This window comes from Pristis pectinata, chromosome 28 (genome assembly GCF_009764475.1).
Source record: "Pristis pectinata isolate sPriPec2 chromosome 28, sPriPec2.1.pri, whole genome shotgun sequence".
NCBI lineage: Eukaryota > Metazoa > Chordata > Chondrichthyes > Rhinopristiformes > Pristidae > Pristis > Pristis pectinata.
In genome coordinates, this window is record NC_067432.1 from 22,185,037 (window position 1) to 22,211,256 (window position 26,220).

The 26,220-nt window shown below is 41.1% G+C and overlaps 1 protein-coding gene across 2 annotated transcripts in view; it reads left to right on the top strand.

Moving 5' to 3' along the window:
* The window catches only part of adamtsl3 (ADAMTS-like 3), a 509,738-nt gene that overhangs the window by 213,998 nt on the left and 269,520 nt on the right, over positions 1-26,220 (top strand). For both annotated transcript variants that reach the window (XM_052040649.1, XM_052040648.1), the window contains exon 5: positions 8,969-9,014. In XM_052040649.1, the coding sequence (XP_051896609.1) occupies positions 8,969-9,014 (46 nt within the window). The remainder of the gene's footprint in view (positions 1-8,968; positions 9,015-26,220) is intronic.

Sequence of the window (26,220 nt, forward strand, 5' to 3'; positions counted from 1 at the left end):
CTTTGAATATTTTGAATCTAAATGGTAACCTTTAATGCTTATCTCTTCCAGTTTTAAGTTTAGCAATATTCTGTCATACAGAACAGAATATGGAGATTTACAGGTTGAGCATTTTTCCATTTGCAGTCATTGTGAATCGCAGAATTCTGGTAGAAGTGAATGTGATGTAAAATAAGCAAAGTAAAGAAGTCAAACCAGTGGAGGCCTATGCTAGATTTTAAATTACTTAGATTTGCAAAGTAAGAAAGTAATCCATTAATATGAGCATTTGTGAATTTTGGCTTCCAGTTAACAGCAGTTCCAGATGAAGTCATGCCTGAAGCATTCCAAATGTTCCATTTGGTTCCCTTTTGGAAACATTGCATTCAAATCTATGTTATTCTCTAATTATGCACTTAATTGAATTCAATGCTTAAATAGAGTTAATTTGCTGCAATTTGCACCAGGAAAATAGCTCAAATTTTGGAGGTAAATAAGATAATTAAGTCAGTGTGAAATATAGCTATTGGATCTACGTAATCAAGAACTGATGTATGATTCTTCTACCATGGGGTCCACATCCCTTCTTGGCTTCGTGCCTGCTCATTAATCATAGATTCCTTGCTTCCTAAATTCTTTAACTCACTCGCACCGATGAATTGTTAATTGTGGTACTGAGTTACTGAGATCCAAAAAGTCACCTTTACATATAACAGTAAAGGTAATGTGCAGGCATAACATCAGGTGGTATCTCTGGAAAGAGAAACAGTTACGTTTCAGGTCAATGACCTTTCATCAGAATTACATTCTGATAATGTAGCCTAGCTTGTAATTTCTTTTAGTTTGAATTGAAAGGTTGACTGAATGAATAAATAATCTGTGATTTAAATATGTCAAAATTGACTTTCTGTTGAATTTGATAAAAATCTTTACACAGGCAAACTATTTCTTGGGAAATTAGTTATGCCTTGATGGCAAGTCTGCCATTGTAACTTATAAATTGAGTGCCTGTATAATTTGAACTCAGTTGCACTTGTCAAGAATTTGGCTGTTTCTTTGGAGAGCAGTGGTGACAGCAGATTGAGAGAAGTCCACATTATAAACACCCTTGCTTTCCCTGCTGGAGGGCAACACATGATGGGAAGCAGACACTCACTGGAAAGAATAAGAAAATAAAATTTGACAAATATGAGCTAAAAAGAGAGAACATAATTCAATTTAATCATTGATGTGTACCTAGTGAATAATTTTATTGATTTTGCTGTGTGGAAAATTTGCTTCATTCTGGTTCGTGTCATCAGATTATGTTACAAATTGTGCCTTGGGCAGATCACAGGGCAGATCTGGTGCTGCCCAACGTCACTGGTTGTCTGCTCTCGGACCACTTCTTCCAGCAATACTCAGTTATCTGCTGGGAGCCCAGTTCTTGGCACTTCATTGTGGCTGTGTTCAATGTGGGGACTGTTTCAGTCCAGGTAGCTGCTTGCACTCTCAGAATGGCTTTTGACAGCCAGTGAGGCCCCACACCCAGGTTTACCTGCGGTCAAAGCCTTCATTGTTATTGAATGTTCATGAATATCTTATGACCCATCAAAAACAGAACATTAAAAAAAACATACATGCACACACATACATACAAACATATAAATAATAAAAGTGTTTAAGTTGACAGAACTAATTTTAACAAAAGTTTGATCATCCTTTCTCCCAGCAGCTAATTTCAAAATTAGCTTGGCCATAGAAGACAGAGGGTAGTGGTGGAGGGGTGTTAATTTGACTGGAGGTCTGTGATCAGTGGGGTCCCACAAGGATTCGGTGCTGGGACCTCTATTGTTTGTGATATTTATAAATGCTTTGGATGAAAATGCATATGGGCTGATTAGTAAGTTTGCAGATGACACAAAATTTGACAGCTTTGTGGATAGTCAGGAAGATTGCCGAAGGATACAACAGGATCAGTTGGAAATATGGGTGGAGAAATGGCAGGTGGAGTTTAGTCCAGTCAGTGTGAGGTGTTGCACTTTGGGAAGTCAAATGTGAGAGAAAAGTATACAGTAAATGATAGGACCCTTCAGAGCATTGATGTGCAGAGACAACTTGAGGTGCAAGTCCACAGCTCCCTGAAAGTGGCAACACAGTAGATAGGGTGGTAAAGGAGGCTTACGGTATAGAAAATTGCTTTGTTGGTAGGAGGCAGAGGGTTGTAGTGGAGGGTTGTTTTCAGATGTAAAGGGGTATGGGCTAAACACAGGCAGATAGAACTTGCTGAGGTAGTCAACTTGGTTGGCATGGATGAGATGGGCCAAAGGGCCTGTTTCCATGCTATATTACTCTGTGACTCAATGACATGCCTTCATTGGTTGGTGAATGGAGTATAAATGTTGGAAAGTCACGTTGCAGCTGTATAAAACTTTGGTTAGGCCACATTTGGAGTATTGTGTGCAGTTCTGGTCACGACACTATAGTAAGGCCGTGGAGGCTTTGGAGAGGGTGTAGAAGAGGTTCACCAGATGTTGCCTGGATTAGAGGGTATTAACTGTAAGAAGAGGGTAGGCAGATTTGAATTGTTTTCTCTGGAGTGTTGGATGGATGGGGTGAGAGGTGGGAGGGGCGAGTTGTGGAGTTGCAATTTGATAGAAATTTCTAAAATTATGAGAGGCTTAAATTGTCAGTCTTTTCCACAGATTGGGAATGTCAAATCATTTGGCATAGGTTTAAGATGAGAGGGGGAATATTTAAAGGAGATGTATAGGGTAAGTTTTTTTACACAGAGAAGTGGAGTGCACTGCCAGGGGAAGTGGTGGAAGCAGATTCAATAGCAACACTTAAGGGACATTTAGACAGATACATGAACAGGTAGTGAATGGAGGGATACAGACCATGTGCAGGCAGATGGGATCAATTTAAATTGTCGTCATTGTTGGCACAGACAAGGTGGGCTGAAGGGCCTGTTGCTGTGCTGTACTGTTCTACATTCTCCTGTTTCTTTGAGTGGGAACTGCTGTACTTAAGCCAGTTTAACCTGGCCGTGAATCAGCAGCAGGCCTTGCAGCTGAGAGCTGAGAAATCTGTGCCTTGTCAGACTCGATGAGGAGTACACTGGTGCAGCGTAAGGGCTGTCAGTGACGTTGCTGCTGGCTTAAGCCCATTGCGTTGCTGGACACTGAACCTCCACTGTGAAAGGCAGTCAAGTCCCAGAAAATTCTGGAAACCTGGTAGGTCGGGCAGCATCTGTGGAGAGAGAAACAAATGCAACATTTCGGGTCAATGACTTTTCCTCAGAATGTAGGAAATCTAGGAAACAGACATATTTGCAGAGAAGGAGGAGGGTGGATAATACAAAGGGAATGTCTACTGTAGGGTGGAGTCAAAGAGAATGGCTGATACAGATTGGCATTAACTGAGCAAGGGTAGTGAGGTTTTGCTCATGGTAACTAATCTGGAAGAGGTGTAAATAGATGGAGAACAGAGGAGGGAGAAGTAAATAAAGAAATTCTGGAATTGAACACAACAGTTGCTGAAAATCTGAAATAAAGGAGAATGCAGCTGAATGAGTGGGAAACTTGTAGGGGTGTATAAATCAGGAGAGGCATAGATAGGGTGAACGCACACAGTCTTTTCCCAGGGAAAGGACATCAAGAACTGGAGGGGATAGGTTTAAGTTGGGAGGGGAAAGATTTAAAAGAGACATGAAGAGCAACTTCTTCATGCAGAGGGCGATGCTTATATGGAACGAGCTGACCAAAGAAGTGGTTGAGGCAGGTTACAATAACATTTAAAAGGTACTTGGACAGGTACATGGAGAGGAAAGGTTTAGAGGGATATGGGCCAAATGGGGGCAAATAGGACTAGCTTAGATGAACATCTTGGCCAGCAGTGATGAGTTGAGCCAAAGGGTCTGTGTGCTATGACTCTATGTTGCATTGCCTACAGTTGCATGGAGAAGTGCCAGCCTTGATAAGGGGGGTGGGTGTTGATGAAGATGGAAGAGGGAAGCAGGGAATCAGCGAGGGACTATTCCATCCAGAATGCTGAAAGGCATTGGGAGGATGCATCCTATAACGGAATCATCTTGAAGATGCCAGAAATTACAGAGGATAATCCATTGAAACTGGAGGCTGGTGGTGTGGAAGGTGAGGACCAGGTACGCCCTATCCTTGCTCTGAGTGGCAAGAAGTAGGTTGAGGGCAGAGTGCAGGAAATGAAACCGATGTAGTTGAGGGCCTCGTCAGCCATGGCAGCAGGGTGTAGTTAAAGGAAGACCTTTCTAAAGCACTGGTGTTTCATCACAGATGGAAAAAAGACTAGAAAATGGTGGAAACGCTCCGTGGGTCATTATGGCAGGACAGTGGCACAACTAGTAGAGCTGCTGCCTCTCAACACCCGGGTTCAATCCTGAACTCTCTATGCGGTCTCTATGGAGTTTGTGCGTTGTCCCTATGACCACTTGAGTTTGCTCTTGATACTTCATTCCCCCCCCCCCCCAACATTGAAAAAATGTGTGGATTGTTCAGTTAATTGGCCACTGTAAATTGCTTCCGGTGGATGTGAGGGGTAGAATCTGGGGGATAGTTGATGGGCGTGTGGGGGGAATAAAATGGGTTAGAGTAGAAGATTTATGTTTCTTTTAAAAAAAAAGCTGCTTGATGGTTGGTGTGGATTCTGTAGGTAGAAGGGTCTGCTTCCATGCTGCATCTCTCCAGGTCCTTGTAGGTCAGGCAGTACCTGTAGAAAGTGAAAGAGTAAATGTCTCGGGCTGATGATTCTTCATCTGTTTGGGTCCCTTTATGGTGGGAAGTGAAGAGATGAAAAGGCCTCTGTTGTATCTCCTGTGGCTACATGGAAAGGCACCCTGAGAAAGGGAATGGTTGGTGGAGATGGAAGAGTAAGCAAGGGGGCGATGGAAGGAACAGTTGCTTCAGAATGCTGGAAGGGGAGCGAAGAGGGAGATATCTTTGGTGACACCATCACATGGAAGGTGGAGGAACTTATGATGAATGTGGAAGCTGCTGGGGCAAAAGGTGAGGATAAGGGGAATCCTATCCTTGCTGTCGTTAGAGGAGAGTGGTTGAAAGAGGAAATGTGTGTAATGGAACAAATGCAGCTGAGAGCTTTGTCAACTATGGTGGAGGGAAAACCACAATTAATGAAACAAAAATATCTTAGACCACTAGTGTGGAAGCTGGTGTCATCAGAACAAGTACATGAGAGCTGGGGAAATTGGGAGACTGAAACTGAGGCCTTATGGAAGGTAGGTTCGGGAGTCATTGGGCATGTATTGGAAACGAGTCACTTACCTACCCACAGAGATAGCAATAGAGAAGCTGCAGAAGGGAAGAGTCTGAGATGGACCACATGAATATTAGAGCAAGTTGACAATAAAGGTGATGAAATTTTTGAGTTCTGAGAGAGGACGGGAAGCAGCATCAGTACAGTCATCTACGTAACAGAAAAGAGGTGAGGGAGAGTCCTCGAAACAAGGACTTTTCCACAAACCCACAAAGCGATGGGCATAACTTGGTTCCATGAAGGCTCATGTAGCTACGCATTTGACTTGGAGGAAGTAAGATAGTTAATCAATGTGATAATGAGTTCAACCAGAAGAAGGAGGGTAGTGGGGAAGGGGACAGGTTGGGCTTGTGTTCCCGGGAGAAACAAGGACACTTGGTTCAGACTGCTGTGGGATGAATGTGTAGAGGGATTGGATGCCTGTAGTAAAAATGAGGTGGTTGGGACATGGAAACTGGGGTGGTGGGCATTTGGGCTGTCAGAAAAATAAGTGGGAAGAGATTGGGCAAGGAGAGAAAGAAGAGAGCCAAGGTAAGAAGTTTATGTAGAAGTGGTGCATCTACTAAGATAGTTCCACTTGCAGATTTTAGGGAGGAGGTAGATGTGGGCTGTGCAGGGTTGAGGGGACATTGAGTATAGGTGGAAGATCTCCAGAGGAAATGAGGTTAGTGACTGGGAGATAATGGCCTGATGTTTAATAGCGGTGTCATGGAGGGAGATGTCAGAGCTGAGCACAACTTATGTGAGCTGGTGATCTGTTCACCAAACAACAACAGTGTCACACTCATAAGCAGGGTAATGCTGGGTTTAGTCCTTAGTGAGAGGAATGCTACAAAGGGGAGGTGGCTAGACTGGGTAAGTGGAGTGGAAAAATTGAAATGGTCAACACTAAGTCTAGCGATGAATAGATCCAAGGATAAGAGGCCAGAGGGAGGCTCCAGGTTTTTCTGTCCCCTCCAGTGCTGCATAACCTGCTAAGTATTTCCAACATTCTCTGTTTTATTCCAGATTTTCAGCAGCTGCAGTATTTTATGTCTCGAAGTTTCAGTATTGTTTCTTTTACCCTCTCTCTCCTTTTCTGTTATCATTTATTTCCTTCTATTGACATCTCCACAGACAGACTGCTGCAGTTAACAAGCCTTCATCGCCCTTGTTCAGCCAACACCACTGATGTCATCCAGTCTCTCTTGATCTCCCTCCAAATCACAGACGCTCCCATTGTTCCCTTTAGCTCTCCTCCTGTCCTACTTAAATCATGTTTGCTTTTTAACTTTTCTCTTTCCCGATGAAAGGTCTGGATTGTGAAGTTTGTTTCACTCTCCACAGATGCTGTCTGACCTGCTTGGGGATCTTCAGCATTCTCTGTTTTGTTTTGGGAGAAGCACATAGGAGATCTCCTCCCCTCCTGCTTCCATGCATTAGAAGCCCTGACAAAGTGTGGCTGGTATGCTCCCTGCAGGAAGTGCATCAGCCACCATTCCCTGCCTTGGATGCCTCTGTGCCTGAGAAGAGAAGCAGGAAAAGTGAGATGGGTGGCGAACACAGAGTTCACCAGGAGCCACAGTAATTTTTCGAGGGCTGGAGAGTTTGTGGGTATAATGATATCTGGAAGCCACGTGCATAAGGCAGCTGCCTCTTAGGGTGACATCTGTTGCATCCTAGTTGAATCTTTTCCACGTGAAATAAATTATAAGACCAGAGAGCCAACGTTACTTTCAAGCATTCTGCCAGCAGGATGACTAATGACCAAGCACCAGGAAGTGCGCAGTCATATGAATCCTATAATCAACAGCAGGCTTGTTACCACACTTATTCCTACTTGCGTATAAATTCAGAAGGCCACTGGCACAAGAGCAAACACCATAGACAAATTACCAAAGGAAAGAGGCATGTGAGAAGAATTAGTTGAGCATGTGCATTCAGTGTTTGAGAAATCTAATGACTCCAGTGTAATTTTGAGAATTAATGATGCTATGGTTATGGCAATTTCACTGGGTCAATACAGAAGATGAGAAGGCCTTGGCTAGGATCCTTTTTCTGTCAGAAGGCCTTAGACCTTTTCCAGCCCCAGCACTAGGCTGAACCGTACCATTTCTTGGGTGTTACCTGGGAGTGAGTGAGTGAGAAAGGGGTAGCCAGTGCTGATCTCAACATGAAAAGGACAATTCAAGGCTGGAGGTAATGATAGGTCTTTCTATCCATTGCAAATAAAAACTGGTGCCTGGTGTCAATGGTTCAATCACTAAACTATTAAATCTGCTTCTCTCTTTCCCTGTTCTGATGCAGGGTCTTTGGCCTGAAATATTAACCCTGTTTCTTTTCCTACAGATGCTGCCTGACCTGCTGAGTGTTTCCATCATTTTCCATTTTTATCTCATGTTTTTCTGTAGTTTAAATGATAAACAACACCAGGAGAGAAATAGCTCCTCCAAAACTGTTGATTCTTATTTTATTTGGAACAAAGGCTTTCCACTTTCATGAAATGATGTTTAATGAGCTTGTGTGAGACATCCCATAAGATAGAAAGAATAGATTCCAAGGATTAGGACCCAGTTTGTTTGATGTATTTTTCATTTTGCTCTCACCATCCAGGATTGTGACAAACATGAATGAGTGTGTCCTCGGTTAATAACGCTGCAAAATTCTCCTTAGTTGTGTCTTTAACAATGTTTGTAAGATTCCAAACCACCATTCTTCATGTGAGACTGGAACGGTTTGGAACCCTGAACATGCATGCAAACAAAATAGTATTGCATACATCAGGTTATTCCACCACAAATGTTGTCACACTTTTCCCTGCAGCATCAGCGTTTGTTCATTTATGTTTAATTTAACACTTACCACTAGAGAAGTTGCCTCTGCATTCATCTGGCTTTACTTTTGTACTGTAAGTTTATAGTGCATTATTGTACTTAGTTTGGCGTTGACTGCTAGCTTCACATTTCCCTGCTTCGAAAGCTAGGTATGTGTTTTAAGTATTTTAGCATGAAAAACCACTCGTCTAATGAATAATAAGAACAGTGGGTTCTTGTGAACCAAACTATTTGACAGAAGAAGGCAGATTATTCATTACAATCTTGAGCAGACTGAATATTTTTCAAAGTTCTTAAAAAATGTACAATGGGTACACAATAAAATCGTAACGGATATATTCTGTTGCATGTTCTACAATACTGGTTAACTCTGCATAATAGATTTATTTTTGAGAAAAAACATTAGCAGAGAAGGGAATTTTATTTTGCCAGTGAACATTTGATCATGATAGTTGTAGGAAATGTTTGAAAAAAATTTATAAGCTTAGCCTTTCAAGATTGACTTATGTTTGTTCATGCTCTGTGGGACTTCAGTCAATGACTGGTTTCATTATACATAAACCCTGGCAGGTATTTTCCACTAATGTTTTGACAGGTGAAGCAAAATGTAGTTTGATTCAGAACCAGAGCAAAAGCCCTTGTCAAAAATGATTTCATTTGCTTCACTAGGCTTATGATCTTGGCTGAGGACCCAAATTTGTTGGTAGTGAAGAACATTTAAATTTATCGGGGATTAACAGATCTTGAGCATTGAAGATTCCTTCATTGAATCATGCACATATGTTAATTCCACTTTATAATGGGATCTTTTATAAAATGTTTGACCTGTGTTTGTTTCATGTTGAAGTCTGTTCTCTACATTATTATTTTTATTTCCTGTTTCTCAGGCGCTGTGAAGGGCGAAACATTAGATACAAAACATGCAGCAATGTGGTAAGTTCTGAATTAGATGCATCTGATCAGCAATTAAATATAGATTACTGTTTTCTCGTATTTAAGTTGTGTAGATGGAGAAATTTGCTTTCTGTGTGCGTTTTTTAGAACTCATGATAATATTTATAAATAAAATACTTCTCTGGTCTCAAAAAACAATAACAGATCACTGCTAATTTGACATCTTTTTGAACCACCAAATTGAAATTATCCAACAGTGAAACACCCAGTTGTTAAGAATACATTATTAGACCATTTGGAAGGAGAAAAACTGAATTAAGAAGGGGTGTCACAGGAAGCAACAGGTAGCACTGCTACCTCACATCTCCAGGCACCTGTGTTCAATCTGACCTCTGGTGCTATCTGTGTTCATGTTCTGTCTGTGACTGCATGGGTTTCCCTAGGGTGTTATCATTCCCTCCCATATCCTGACCTGATGTGTTGGCTGGTAGGTTAATTGGCCACTGTAAATTGCTCTGGTTTAGGTGAGTGGTGGGAGAATTAGGGTGGTTTTTAATTGATATATGAGCGAGAATAGGTTACAGGAAAATAAGAGGGGTGTGGGATATTTGGGATTGCTCTGAGAGTTGATGGACATAGCTCATGTAAAGAAGTATGAGAAAATATCAAGCTCATTTATTTGTGTTCGTCATGATGAGAGATGACACTCCCAGAAAATTGAATATTTTCAGGCTTTGGACATGCATTGTCAGAATATCACCCACTTCTAGATCAACAGCAGTTCAACTAAATTACAGATGAGCACCCTGTACAATACTTGTATAAAATTTTCCAGTCATATACCTCTTCATTTAACTCAATCTAATTTAGCTATTATCAATGTTAAAGTCCTAAGGGGAATTGACAGGGTGGAAATGAGAAGGATTCTCTTGTGGGAGAATCCAGCATAGGGGCTACTGCTTAAATATGGGTCGCCAATTTAAAACAGAGATGAAATTTTTTTCGCTCAGAGGATAGTGAGTCAAAGTGCAGTGGAAGCAGAGCTTTGAATATTTTTAAGGCAAATGCTGATAGATTCTTGGAGGTGAAAATTTACAGGGGTAGATGGGAATGCAGAGTTGAGTTTACAATAAGATCAGACATGATCTTATTAAAAGGTGGAGCAGCCTTGAGGAGCTGATTCCTGCTCCTAATTTGCATGCTTTATGTTCACTTGTTAACTTGACTTCAGTCTTCAGTCCTGGGTGCATGGGTTAAATTGTGTGAATGCATGTTAAATAGGATCTGCCTGCTTGGAAGTGAGATGGTCTGAGCTCAGATCCTAAGGATGAATAAACAGTGTCATTTCTGCTTGTGTAATTTTGTAAAATCAACTTTAACATTAACAAATATTTTGTTGTCAAGAAGCTATGTTGATTGTCTTTAAATAATGTTTTACATTAGCAAATAATCTGATTTTTAAACAAAGCATAATCATGATGAGAAATTATCCAAGATAGCACGACTTTAAAGCCAACACGGGTTTGTTGCCACCAGCTTTTGGATTGTAGGGGAGTTGAATGTTCTACTGTCACCGGGGTCGAACATATCTAAAAGACCCTTATTCAAGTTGCACTTCCTAAATTCCCATGGAGTAGGTAAAAACTCATGTTATTAACAAACAAATCTTTATTGCTCCCAGGTTAGGGATGAAATAACAACTCCTAAAGCCTTGAAGCTACATCCCATAAGCATTAATGCATTGATGCTTCATAACATTTCATTTTGCTATTTTGAGAAAACTGCTAGTCATAGAATTTAACTGTTATAGCAATGGAAAAGGGAATTTCAAACAGACGTGTTCAGCATTTGAATGTTGATTTTCCACAGCATGATTTTAAGACTAAATCTAGCTTGTCTGTTTAGGTGAACCTGAGTAGCAGGGTTAACTCAGATGGTGTTGAAGGGAAATTGTTTTGCAATGGATCCCTGTCACTTTTTTTGTCTGCTCACTTCCAGACATCATTTCTGGCTTTTGCATAAAGCACCTCCACAATTTCAGGTGATTGCATGCAGATGAGGCAAAAACGATACCATATGTTCCATTTTATCTCCTTTCCAGCTTGGTTGTTATTTCTGTTCTACCAAATGGACATCCAAGGTCAGGTGAATTATACAGTAAGTAATAACAGAACATGCTAGATATACTCGGGGTCGGTCAGGACCCGTGGAGAGAGAAGCAAAGTAAATGTAATGTTTCAGGTGGATAAGTCTTCCACCAGAACTGGGAAAGGTTACAGGTCAAATGTGTTTTAAGCTGCAGAGAAGGAGGATGGGATGGGGAGAAGCAAAGGGAATGCTGGTGACCGAGAGAGACTGAATGACTTGGTAGTGTCTGCTGAGAGAGGGAACAGAAGGCTTGTTGATCACACCGATCTGTCTGGAGGAAGTGTAAATAGTTGGAGATGAATGAGAAAAGATGAAAAAAGGCAGTGTTGAACTGTGAGATGGAAAATAATGTCATTGTTGGAAATTTGGAATAAAAGAGAGTGCTAGAAATACTCAGCAATTCAGGCAGCATCGCTGGAGAAATAAAAACAGGAAATAACATCACAGGTTGTTGACCTTTCATCTCTACTAGCCAATTGTGATATAAACCTGAAAAGCTGGTTATCTGAAATTGTCGAATTGGAAGTTTAATGCTGAGAGCTATTAACATGGCCATTCAAAAGATCAAGTGCTGTTCTTTGAGCTTGTATTAGTTTGTGTAGGTAAACAGAGTTAACATTGTACTTGCATTTCCTCAGAGACAGATCAGCTACAATTAACAAGCTGTCATCACCCACTCTCAGTTAGCAGCACACCACTTTCTCCTTAAGTTTTTCTTGGTCTCCACCCAATTACAGACGTTCCTTCTGTTCTCTCCATCCCATCCTTCTCTACAACTTAAAAAAGACGTTTAATTTTTTCTAGTTTTTTTCCTCTCAGTTTAAATCTGTTCCCCTCTCTACAGATGCTTCCTGACCTGCTGAGTATTTCCAGCGTTTTATGTTTTATTTCAGATTTCTACTGCAGTTTTGAAATTTTCTAGCAGAATTGCATTCCGTATGAAGGCCTAGCTGTTTATAAATGATACTGTTGAGTAATCCAAGGTTTCCAAGCTATCAGTATAGATTCCTGAGCAACTAAATCTAACCCGAACTCCTTGGTATAATATTGTAGAAAGATGACAGACTTTTGAAAATTCAGCTCTTGCTATCAGAGTTTATACTTAACAAGTTTTGAAAAGTGCCAGAATCACTAAGTCAAAGTGGTAAAAGATTAAGAGATCATTGCCTTTAATCAGGAGCAACTCCCAAGCTGTAAGGATACAAGGCAATGAAAGAGTTCAGTTGAGGAGGGAAGCTTGGAGAGGGAAGACTCGAGAATAACATTGTGTTTTATTCATTACTGAAAGACGCAGCTGCCTTGGCTAAATAAACTCTACCTGTTATTGTGCCTGCTAGAACACGAAGCTTTAGACCTGCTTCACTTTGTGATCCCATGTGAAAATCTATTGGCAATGTCTGCAACTCTTATGAATGGATTGTACATAATATAAGCCAAAGGTGCATTGTTTGTTTGAACAAGCAATTACTACTTTTTCCATTTAGGCTATCAGTGGTGAGGGTGCAAATCCTCGAGGCTGCAAGGCATCACAGGTTGCATGTATACATGGTTCTGTGTGCTCCCTTCTCAATGGTATAACCAACATCAACAAGATAAGGTTCCATTACCTGAATGTGCAGTTTGTTTGGCAGAAGTAGCACTGCATTAAGTCACTCTGCTTGGTGGGAATGGTACAATGCCTACTTTTTAAGGCAGTCTCCTGTTTCAGCATGTTTTGATGGAAAAAGATAATTCTATGTGCATCCTCTGGGAGTGATCATGGTCATACCCTGCAGCCAAAGCTGACATTTATGTGGTTTCTCAGGATATAAGCTAATCACTTGAATAATCAAGTCTTTTATATCTGTGTTCTGCACATCTTTGATTCATTGAAGAAATGTGTTTGGATCCAAAGATGTTTCAATCAGTCTGAATTTAAAAAAAATATGTATTTTGTGTTTTGATTACTTATAGGATTATTTCCTTCTGAATAGAGAGCTTGAAAGCAATAAAGAGTTGTGATGAAGGGAGGCTTCAGCTGTCTGAGTAGAGACTATTTAGAAATAAGAAGTATAAAGGGTTGCATTTCTTACTCCAAATGGGATAGATCTCAAGTTACTAATAGAAATAATGATAAGAAACAGTGAAGACTTTGGCCATAATCTTTCAGACCTCTTTGGGTCGAGGAGTTATAATGTATGCGTGGGTTCTTATTGTAAACAGTGCCAGGAACACAATGAATGATTGAGAAATGTGGAGAACTGCTAAAGCAGGTACATCCTGTCTTATTCCAATCCCTCCACTACTTTGCATATTTGTGCATATGTCATAAATATGTAAGATGTTCACAGATACTACCTACCTTGTTATTCCTTTTTTTGCACTATTTATTTACTTTGTAATTTATTGTAATTTTATGTCTTCGCACTGTACTGCTGCCGCAAAACAACAAATTTCACGACGTACAAGTCAATGATAATAAATCTGATTCTGATGAAGGGTCCTCAAAGCTTGAATGTTGTCCCCATCCTACAACCTTGTTCCAAAAAAGGGGGCAAAGAGAGAGAGAGATCTGGTAACTTTTGCTCTCTCTGCCACTTTCTTTGTGATTTAAAGCTCATTTTTAACTTGAGTTGTGATGGTAGGGCACTGACCTGAAGAGTTGACTCTCTTCCTCACTCCACAGACACTGCCTGACCTACTGTGTATTTCCAGCATTCTCTGTACTAATTTCAGATTTCCAGTGTCTGTATAATTTTACTTTTGAACATCAACAGCAACACCATAATTAAACAAAAAAATCTTACAAGTGACTGCCTCAAATGAGGTATTTGGACATTCCCATACTTTAAGGGCTAAACTGATTGGGGTGATGTATTTATTGACCACACCAAATTGCCTTTGAGGAGGTCTTGGTGAGCTACTTTCTCAAACTGCTTTAGTCCTTCCAGTGAGGATGCACCCATAGTGATGCAGGAGAGCAAATTCCAGGATTTAAACCCAATGACAATGTGGGAACAGCAATATATTTCTGAGTCACAATGATGTTAGAAGGAACCTGCAGGCGGTGTTGTTTCCATGTTCCAGACTCCATTGTACTGCTTGGTGGAAGAATTTGTGGGTTTGAGAGACGTTGTTCAACTCGCCTAAGCGGATAACTGCAGGGCATTTTGTAGCTGGCACACACTGCAGCCATGGTACACCAGCTGAGGAGGGAACACATTTTTAGGCTGCTGGATAGAGTGTTAGTGAAGCAAGATCTATTGTCCAGATGGCATCATGCACCCTGAGTCTTGTTGGAGTAGCACTCATCCAGGCAAGTGGAGAGTATTCCATTACACACTGATATGGCATCACCCCTGCATCCAGAGACGTATTGATTTATTATTATCACTTGTACTGAGGTACAGTGAAAAGCTTGTGTTACAAACCGATCGTACAGGTCAATTCATTACACGGTGCAGTTACATTGAGTTAGTACAGAGTTCGTTGAGGTAGTACAGGTAAAAACAATAACAGTACAGAATAAAGTGTCACAGCTACAGAGAAAGTGCAGTGCAATAAGGTGCGAGGTCCCAAGGTAGATTGTGAGGTCATAGTCCATCTCATTGTATAAGGTAACTGTTCAATAGTTTTATCACAGTGGGGTAGAAGCTGTCCTTAAGTCTGGTGGTACGTGCCTTCAGGCTCCTGTATCTTCTACCCGATGGAAGGGAAGAGAGAATGTCCCAGGTGGGTGGGGTCTTTGATTATACTGGCTGCTTTGCCAAGACAGCGAGAGGTAAAGACAGATTCCAAGGAGGGGAAGTTGGTGTCTGTAATGCGCTGAGCTGTGTCCACAACTCTCTGCAGTTTCTTGCGGTCCTTGGCAGAGCAGTTGTTGTACCAAGTCGTGATACATCCAGATAGGATGCTTTCTATGGTGCATCTGTAAAAGTTGGTGAGAGTCAAAGGGGACAAACCAAATTTCTTATCTGGAAGATTGTGGCTAATGGCTCTGCAATTTCCACCCTTGTTTCTCGCAGTAACCTAGGATGCATTCCATCTGCACTGGATGATTTGTTCAGTTTAAGTACCTTTCTGATACTACTTTTAATCTGCCCATAATCTCAATTCCATCTTCCTTTGTCAAATGTCCTGGAGTTGCATCCTCTTGGTAAAGGCTGATAGAAAGTACTTGTTCAGTATCCCTAGCAATGTCCTCTGCCTCTGTAAATTGATCTTTTTTTGCCTCTGATCAGCCTTAACCTCTCCACTAATTACTCATTTACTGTTTGCATTTTGAAAATTTCTGGGTTCATGTTTATATTTGCATGGGTCTTTTCCCATGCTCTCTCTTTGTCTCCTTGATATCTTCTTTAACTTTCCTTTTGAGCTTCTGGTAATCAGACTGGTTTTCACTTGTGTTGATCTAATATTTGTCATACATCCTTTCTTTCTGTTTAATCTTCCTCTCCTCTTTGGTCATCCAAGTTGCACGAATTTCTTTACCTTTCTCCACTGTAGGAATATACTTAGGCTGCACCTTCTGCACCTGCTCCTTAAATGCTGCTATTTGTTCATTTATAGTTTTGCCTGCTGATTTTTGATTTCATTTTATCCAGGCCACGTCTTTTCTCATCCAGTTGACTAGTTTTACCTTGAAGTGGTCCATAGCTATTCTAAAACTTAGAACATCATGATTACTGCTTCGCAAATGTTCCCACCTGTAATGTTTGCACCAGTTGGCCCAACTCATTTCCACAGAACCAAGTCTGGCACCATTTCCTTCCTCAGTGGATAGGAATGTACTGCTCAAAAGAGTTTTCCTGAACACACTTCAAAAACTCTTCTCCCTCTTTGTCCCTCATTATTACTCTCCCAGTTTATAATCAACTAGTTGAAGTCCCCCAGTATCACTACTGTATGGATTTTGCATACTTCTGAAATTTCCCCATAAATTTGCTCCTCTATATTCTTCCCTCCAGTTGTCAATGTGTGGAATGCTCCCAGTAGTGTAATGACAGATCCCTTGCTTCTTCAGTTAAATAGATTCTGTTGTGGACCACTCCTGAACATTCTCACCAGCAGGGCAATATTCTCCTTAATACCATACTTTACCCCCCATTATTCTACCCCCCACCCCATCTCCCCCCCTCCCCCCGATCTTTCCTGAACATTTTGCACCCAGGAATATTTAGTCCTTTTTTTTAAGTCAGGTTCTCATTATTGTCACATTGTACTCATTGTCTTACTTCTTAACTTATTGCTTTTTGTTTATCCAGTTCGTTTGTGTGTCTTTTTTCTCCTTTTCTCTGTCACATCAGAGTTCTCACTCTCATGCCAAATTAACTATTCTCCCGTCCCCATCTCTGCATGAATGAATTCCTCTGTGAGGACATTGGTCCCCATTCTGTTGAGGTGCAAACCATCTGATCTGTACAGGTCCCACCTTCCCCAGAACTGGTCCCAAACCACCAGGTATATTAAGCCCACCCTTCTGCCTAAGCTCTCACCCATGCATTCACCTCTACAATCTTCCTATTTCTATATTCATGTGATGTGCTGTGAGTTTTTCAGGGATTACTGTGTTTCAGGTTTTGCTTCTCTTTCCTACCTCCTTAAAATCTGTCTGTTGGGTCTCACCCCTTTTTCTACCTATGTCCAAGGCACCGGCGTGCACGACTTCTTCCTCACTTCCTTGACCCAACAGAACATCCTGCACCCTCTTAGTGATGTCATCTATCCTGCCACCAGGAAGACAACACACATGCGACCCAGATTGATGAATGGATGTCTCCTCTCTCAACTGCTGGATTCCAAGTGATTCCTGCATTTCAATACTTTTCTCTTTTTTTGTGTGTGGTTCTTCACCCTTCAGACTCTTTAACAGAAATGTATCAAATTCCTTCTGGAAGTCCATGTAAATAATAACCACATACTGATAGAAACCTACTAATTTAGTCACCACATTTAAAAAGAAACTCAAAGATTTTACTTGATAACAATGCATGAGGCAGTGAATTTGAGTTGTGGTGGTATATGTTAATCAAAGCAAATAGGTTACTCAACGGTCTATTTCAAGAGCAGAGAAAACACAAACTACAGCAACTTTTCCCCATTAAAGCAGGGCAGTTCTTCTAGAAAAATGCAGTGAGTGGAGGCCAGTTACATTTAAATTGTTTGTGCTTAACATTATTCTCAATCACTTATAGCAGTGTGGTCACCATGCAACTGAGGTTGGCTATAGCAACGACACTACTTCTAGTCTTAAAATCAATCCGATATGTTGCAACACCTGCTCTTTCCAAATCCACAATGATATGGTGTATTCAGATCAGTTGAATGCTTTTGATTTGAAGCTATTTGATTGTCAACAACAGATTTGATTTTATGTCAATATATAATTCACTGGTTTCCCACTCATTTTACGTAACGTAGGAAACGTGAAAGCTGCTGTAGATTTGAAGAAAAAAAGAAGGAACAGTTCGATCTACACCAGTTTTTCTTTTGTTTTAGTTTCATGTCATCCCTTACACTCTTAGTTATTCATGTCCTTTTCATTTGGCAGGCATGGCTTTGTCCCCCTAAGGGTTATAAAACGGCCCTGCATTCTATTAAATTGGTTTCGGAACTCCTCCCACTGGTTTATTTTGCTTTTCCTCTTTAGCAGCCTTGTACAGTTTTCCATTGAATTGTGCCTGTCTTATCACACAAAAGTCAGCCTCAGACATCTGAAATCTTAGTGCCTATTTTGCGGTGCTCCCTTTTGCATTTTGCATTGAGCCTAATCATACTTTTAGTAGATAAATATTCACACTGTTAGGCTGTTAAGTAAATTTGGATCTTTACTCATGACTAAATCTATCATGGTCAACCCCTTGCTGGTTCATTGGTTAGGATCATCTGAGGCACTACAGTTAGTTACATGATTTAGTAGATTTTCGTATCAAAAGCCCTATTGTCTCCATTGAGCTGACTGTCCCAGTGGAGTCTCCCAGCACTGTGTCTTCAGATGGTTCCCCTACTGGCAATTGCAAAGTCAGTAATAAATAAACCTAATCTCAGTCTCAGCGGCCTTCATTAATATGATTGCAAGTTAAGCTTGCAGAGGTCAGTATGTGGCCGTATATTAGTCAGGCAGGTTTTTATCATAACTTGATTGTTGTGCTCTTGACTGTGAGTCACAAATCTGAACTCAAATCTGGGCAAAAAAATTAGTGTGATGCAGTACTATGTTTTGAAGAGAGTACTGTGTTGTAGTAGCATTGAAAGTAACTTGTTTCACCTGAATAACTGCTGGATGGCCTGGTGCCACACAAGTTGTAAGTGGCTTTCGTTTACGGGAGCTTCTTTAAAATAAAATTATCAATTGTCAATCATCCACCAGCTTTAACATTCACTCCCTCCACCACCAGCATGGATGTCCTCATTCTCGCCCCACAATACCAGAGACCCGATTTCGATCCTGACCTTGGGTGCTATTTTTGTGAAGTTTGCACTTTCTCCCTGTGACCACCTGGGTTTCCTCCTGGCACTCCGGTTTCCTCCCACATCTCAAAGAAGTGTGGGTCGCTAGGATAATTGGTCACTGTGAATTGCCCCTAGTGTGCAGGTTTGTGGTGGAATCTTGGGGGGTGGGGGGGGGGTGGGCGTTGAAGAGAATATGGGGAGAATAAAATATGGAATTAATACAAAATTAGTGTAAATAGTGGTTGATGGTAAGTGCGGACTCAGTGGGCCAAAGAGTCTGTGTCTGTGCTGTATCTATGACTCTGACATTTAGATCTTTTGAGGTGGATGATGGAAAGTGCAATCACAGTGGAAGGAACATTTAAGGCTGGGATCACCAACAAGCAAAAGAGCTGTTCATATTGTCTTCCACATATGTTCAGACCAGTGCCATGTGGGATGAAAAGGGAATTTGGCCAGCAGGACACATGGTGTGTTGGTGATGGGGACTGTGGCCAACAAGCAGTGGGACAGCTGGTCCAGTACAACATTCCTTTCCATGTTTCCTAATGACATAGGAGGCCATTCGGTCCATGGAGTCTATGCCAGCTCCCGGACCAATCCCATTCCCCTGCGACGTATTCCCTCACACGTTCGTTCACACAACCCCCCATCCTCGATCCTGGATAATGTACGGTATCCAGTTTAACTGAGAAGTAGCACATCTTTGGGATGTGGGAAGAATCTGGAGCACCCAGGGGAAACCCACACATTCACAGGGTAAACATGCTAGTTCTACACAGACAGCTCCAGAGGTCAGATTGAACCTAAGTTACTGGAGTTGCAATACCTGCAGCACCACTATGCCACCTTGAAATTATCATTCAGGCATGAACCATTTCATGAACCATTCATGTGTGAGCTGAAACCCCTCCATGAAAACCATTGCCCATTTTTGCATCCTTGCTTTAGCTAGGCCACATCTGGAGTATTGCATTCAGTTCCCATTGCCCCATTATAGGAAAGATGTGAAGCCTTTGGAGAGGGTGCAGAAGAGGTTTACAAAGATGCTGCCTGGATTAGAGGGCATGTGCTATGAGGATAGGTTGGATAAACTTGGGTTATTTTCTCTGGAGCGCCAGAGGCTGAGGGGAGGTCTGATAGAGGTTTATAAGATTATGAGGGGCACAGATAGATTAGACAGCCAGTATCTCTTCCCCAAGGTTGAAATGTCTAATACCAGAGGACATGCATTTAAGGTGAGAGGGGGTAAGTTCAAAGATGTGCGAGGCAAGTTTTTTTTACACAGAGGGTGGTGGGTGCCTGGAATGCGCTGCCTGGCGTCATGGTGGAGGCAAATACGAAAGGGGCATACAAGAACCTCTTAGAAAGGCATATGAATATGAGGGAAATGATAGGATATGGACATTGTGTAGGCAGAAGGGATTAGTTGGGCATTTTATTACTAATGTAATTGGTTCGGCACAACATGTACTGTTCTATGTTCTAAAGTAAGTATAATTAAGTGAGTTGAAGGTGATGCATTTTGGAAGCAAAAATTAGGAAAGGTGACAACAATAAAATTAAAATAATTTTAAAGACAAGTGAGGATAGAATAGCATTGCCTATATCCTTCATGGAAAATTGGTTTTCCCTTGAAGATTAGTAAAGAATGCCCATTTGCCTTATAAATTTCCTAACCTGGACACCTGGCCTACATCAATGGAGCTCTGGGATGATCCCAAGATGAATTACTCTGAGTTGTCTCAAATTCCCCCAGGATTTTATGGGTCAACAACAAACACTACTGGTTTGCTGCTGATCTTGGAAGTAAATTGAAACTTGGAGCAATCCTCCCAACAGGAACATCTGGGGAACTGCCAGAGTCCCTTCTGGTGAGGCAAAGCAAATTCCATCCATAACCTGTCCTTACACTCCTGGTAATCCTGAGACACAAGGATCCAGAAGTTCACAAATATCAAATGCTTGAATTGGCTGGTCCAGTTGAAAAGACATAGAGCATACAAAGAATACATAGAGCTGAAGGATATAAAACTAACAAAGTTACAATAAACCTCTTTTACATGCTGGTGTATGCTCAGTTGGAATTTGTATTCGATTCTGGGCACCACACTGAAGGAAAATTATAATGGCTTGGCCTTTATAACCTGTAGAAAAGATTTAACAGAATAATACCAAGCATAGGCATCTTCAATTATTATGGAAGGATTGGAGAAGCTGTAATTGCATCCAGGGAACAGAAAACGTTAAAGGGGATTGCGTGGAGATGTTCAAAATGATATTGGGCTTGGATAACGAGAGACTGTTTTGATTGACGCAGGGGTCAGTATCCATATGCGTAGATAGAAGGTAAAAGAAACATGACATGAAAATGAGAAATGTCTTTATGCAGTAAGTTGTTATGTTCTGGAATGCAGTACCAGAGAGGATGCTGGAGAGAGATTAAATGGTAACTTCAGAAATAGAATTGGACATACAGTAGAAAAAGATTAATTTTCAGGGCTGTATGAGAAGAGGAGTAGAGTAGGATTCATTGGATATCTCTTCCAAATTGCTGGCAAAGGCACAAGAAACTGCTGTGCTGGGTGATTATATGCTTCTATGAACATAATACTTGCAGAGTTAAGGTCAGTCAGTGCCCACCGTTTCAGCAGGTTTCATGGAATACGCATCTGGCTTATTTTAACACTTGATCTGTGGGTTTTCATGGTTGTCATGATGTTTGGATGGGGGCCCACTTAACAGGTCAGGGACAGTGAATTCAGCCATTCCATTCTGTTCACTTTGGTCACTACAACAGCTGAGAGATCTCTTTACATTTTACAGCATCTGTCAGATATTCTTGAGTGGACAAACATCCATGGTAGTCAATTCAAATGGGACAGATGCAGTTTTCTAATGTTATAATTTGTCTCTATAAGACATAGCATCTATCCATGTCAGGCTTTATGTTAGTCATTGGTCAGTTTAAAACATGAGGACTGAGCAATACTGGTTTCTTTTGAGAAATAGTGATCATGTTTCAAAGATCAGTGTTGTCTTAAGAAGTTGTGAAAACGTTGCTTACCTTTGATGTTATTACGAACTAAATATACTGTTTGCATCAAATGCTGTTCCTCAGATTGGTTAATGTTAAGTAAATAAGTCTGTTAATTTGTAATTGGAGCCTTGGTCTGAGGGAGTTTAGACTCAACTCATTATCAAGAGGAAGAATTAATGTGGGCCTAAAGCACACTTACCTTTGCCAGTAATCGGGAATGTAGTTAATTAAAAAAAAGACATTCCTCCACTTCTGGAACAAGCTGCCAGGGAAAGTAGTTAAGGTGGGTACAATAACAACATTTAAAGGATATATGGATAGGAAAGGTTTAGAGGGATATGGGCCAAACAATGGAACTAGCTTAGCTGGCACCTTGGTCGGCATGGACGAGTTGGGCCGAAAGGCCTGTTTCCATGCTGTGCTGCTCGAGTACTCTATGACCTATCCAATTCAGGTTAAATGAAGGGGGCTGCGTTACATACATCTGAGGTGCTAGATGAAAAGTGTGTGTGTCCCTTAAAGTAGTTTGATGGGGCTCTGCCCCTGGACTTAGCACTGAGGCCCACAGTAGAATGGGGGTGTGGGAATGGGAAGAGAAGGTCAGATGTGTTTGAATCTGATCTCCCGTGTTTTCTTGACTCCAGCGCTGCATGGAAGTCAGGAAACATGCTGACCAACGAAGGTTTAGTTTTGCATTCTTCAACAAGCAGATGATGTTCCTGAGCATGAACTCTCAATAGACCATCTGGGTAGTCTGGCTGGAGGCCTTGGGAATCCACCTCCTGACGTCTAGTTGCTGCTCGTGTCCCACTCTGCTCCATGGACTCCATGGAATGGCCATGCCAGTGAGCCCTCCAGCTCAACTGGACCCGTGGATCTTAATAGAAGAGTGGTCTGTGATGAGCATGAACTGGCCCACGATGTGTTTCATCCAGGCAGAATAACAAGGAACCTCGATTTAGTCACTTAGTTTCAGTGCATCAGCTTGGATATTGGGAGGAAAAAGACACATTTGGCTTTACTAAAAAATGTAAAACTAACTTCCAGATAAAATCTTTACCAATGAAGTCAACTCTAAAAGCCTCATGCGGGGCACTGTAATATTGTCCCATTTGAGTCTTGAGAATTACGTTATGTGTTGCACGATGCACCAGCTTATGTCAAAAATTGTTTTCTTGACAGAGAGAAGTCTCCGTGCATAGAAGGGTGATGGCAGCAACAGATTAGAGAGAGCACAGAGCCCAAACTGTTTGTACCTCCAAATGCAATTGTTGCATTTGCAGATTCTCTTGACTTGATTAACTGGTCAGGGTATTACCAATAACTGGGATACAAAGATGCCATCTGCTGTAGCACTTTCTCTGTGTGCATCATGTTTCAAAAGTCACTGAAACAAAAATGGAGTATCTTTTAATTTACCATCCATTTCTTTAATAGCACACAAAATCGGGGGCAGCTCTCTGATATGCTCCATTTACTGACCATTTCTTAGTGAACATGTGTGATCTGTTATTCAGATTCTGAGAAGTTCTGCAACTTTTTTGGTATATAAAAAGATTCCTTCTATTTAAATAGCCAAGTCAACTTGAAAATATTCTGAAACTCCTGGGAGAATGTCAAAATTATTTCCTAATTTCCAAGAAGCAAATTGGATTAATATAGACCTACATGGCCAAGAAAGACAGATATTGAGTGCTTGAAAGTTATTTACAAAGGATTAGGTTAATTCTTAGAGCTTTAAGCTTTTTATTATCATGTCATCTGAATGACTGTTTTCGTTAGAATGAAGAGTAATTTTGATGCAGGTGTGAAAGAATTGGGCAATTTAAATACTTACAGACTGTTTTCAATGATTGATAACTACAGAACAAGAGACAGAAGATTAAATGAAAAAAGTAAGAACAGAACAAAAGAAGCTTTTTTTTGAGCAAAGCTTTGTGCCCTGTACAATGTATTGAAGTTAATGTTAGCAAATGTCATTATTTTAAGAATAGACTTGCAATGATGCAAGAGACCATTTGGTTTGTCAGGTCTGTGCTCCTAGCAGATCAATTCCATCAGTCACATTCTCCCTCTTAATTCCCTTAGTCCTGCAAATTATTCCCTTTCATATGTCCATCAACTCTCCTTTTAGATTCTTTTGCCACATAGCTACACTGCGGGATAATTCACAATAGCCAAATCACCTACAAGCCTGTCTTTGGGACGTCGGGAACACTAGAGCTCCCGGTGGAAACCAAACCAGTCAGGGGAAGAATTGGCACATGTTGCACAGACTGTATCTGAGGTAAGGATTGAACCTGAGTTCCTGGAACCGAGAGGCAGCTTCACTTATATACTGTGCCACCATGCCACCCATCTGTCTAGGTTGAACAGAAAGGAAAAGGATATACCAAGGCAGATGACTGTAAAATATATTTCTATGTTCATGAGATGTGGACGGTGCCTCCAAACTGAATTGCTTGCTGAGCCATTGCAGACGGCAGTGAGAACCAACCCCATGTTATGGGTCTAGGTCAGATATAGTCTAAACCAAGCAAGGCTGGACTTCCTTCAGGGTGGCTTTTACCAATACTGGCTTTTTATTTCAGATTAATTCAGTTACTTAAGGTTAAAATCCACAGTTGTCTCATGAGATTTGATCAATAGTTTAGGTCTCTGGGTAGCGGTCCAGAAATTCAACCACCATGCTGCTGTGGCCCAACTTGGAAAAACAATTGAGGTGCAAATTGTGAAGTGGAAATCAGGCAAAGTCAAAATGGTTTTGTGAAAGGGAAATCATGTTTGACCGATTTATTGGAGTTCTTTGAAGAAATAACAAATGCTGTGGATAAAGAAGAAACAGTGGATGTTGTATATTTAGATTTGCAGAAGGCAAGTGTAATGTGCTGCATCAGAACTTATTGTGAAAAATAAAAACTCATAGTGCAGAAGGAAAGATTTATGTAATGGATGAAGGCATCAAGCAGGGATAGCTGCTAAATTTGCTGCTATCATAAAATCAGGAAAGAAAATAAGTTGTGAAGGGCACATAAGAAGGCTACAAAGAGAGAAACAGTGTCAGTGAATGGGCAATGGAGTATAATGTGGGAAATTGTTTTGGAGGGAAAAATACAAAAGAAACATATTTTCACAATGGTGAGAGATTGTAGAGCTCAAAAATATAGAGGGACATAATTCACAAGAGAACAACAACAACTTAAAGCTTTCAGAATATTATCATGCAATGAAAATAAAAAAAAAACTGCTGATGCTGGAACCCTGAAGTAAAAACAGAAAATGCTGGAAGCATCTGTGGCGAGAGGAAAAGAATTAATGTTTCATGTTGAAGGCCCTTATTGGAACAGGGAAACATAGAGAACAAGTTTGAATGTTATTGTCCATTGTTAGAGGAATTGAATACAAAATTAGAGAGGTTGTGCTTCCGTTATTAAGGACATTGATGAGGCCACATCTGGAGCACTGAGAGGAGTATTAGTTTCCTTATTTCAGGAAGGATATAAATGCATTGGAGACAGTTCAAAGAAAGTTTATAGACCAACCCCTGGATATGTTGGAGAGGCTAGGCTTGTATCTGCTGGAGTTTGGAAGAGAAAATGGGAAGTAGAATGAAACACAAAATTCTGAGTTTTGACTGGGTGGGTGTGGAGAGGATGCCTCCTCTTGTAGGAGGACCTGAGGATCACTCAGTTGAAAGATGGAACATTTTCTCTAAGAGGGTTGTGATTACATAGTACAGCAGAGAACAGGCCCTTCAGTCCACAATGTTGTGCCGACATAGCTATTTTCTCCTACCTACAGAGTACCCATATCCCTCTATTTTCCTCTCATTCATATGCCCATCCAAGCCCCTCTTAAAAGCCCCCAATGAATATGCCTCCACCACCGTATCAGGCAATGCATTCCAAGCATCCACCACTCTCTCAGTAAAAAAAAACGTACCCCTCATGTCTGTTCTGAACCTACCCCCTCTCACCTTAAATGCATGCCCTCTGGTATTGGATCGCTCAATAATGGGAAAAAGATATTTCTTGTCCACCCTATCTATGCCCCTCATAATTTTATACACTTCCAACAGATCACCCCTCAGCCTCCGCTGCTCCAGAGAAAAGACCCCAAGTTTATCCAGTCTCTCCTGATAGCACATGCCCTCTAATCCAGGCAGCATCCTAGTAAACCTCCTCTGCACCCTCTCTAAAGCCTCGACATCCTTTCTATAATGAGGTGACCAGAAATGCATGCAGTACTCTAAATGCGGCCTAACCAGAGTTCTATAGAGATGGATCAGAACTTCTTGACTCCTATACTCAATACCCTGATTAATAAATGCAAGAATTCCATAAGCCTTCTTAACCACCCTGTCTACCTCTGTAGCCACTTTCAATGAGTCATGGACCTGCACCCCAAGGTGTCTCTGCTCTTCAACACTGTTAAGGGTGATGCCCTTAAGATGTACTGCCTCTTGACATTAGTCCTATCAAGGTGCAACACCTTATATTTATATTTGGAACTCTGCCGTAAAGGGTGGTGGAAGTAATCCTTGAAAGTTTTTAAGGTGGGGCAAGTAGATTCTTGATCAGCAGGGAGTGGAGGGGGGAGGGGTAGTGATGGTGAAAAACTGCCATG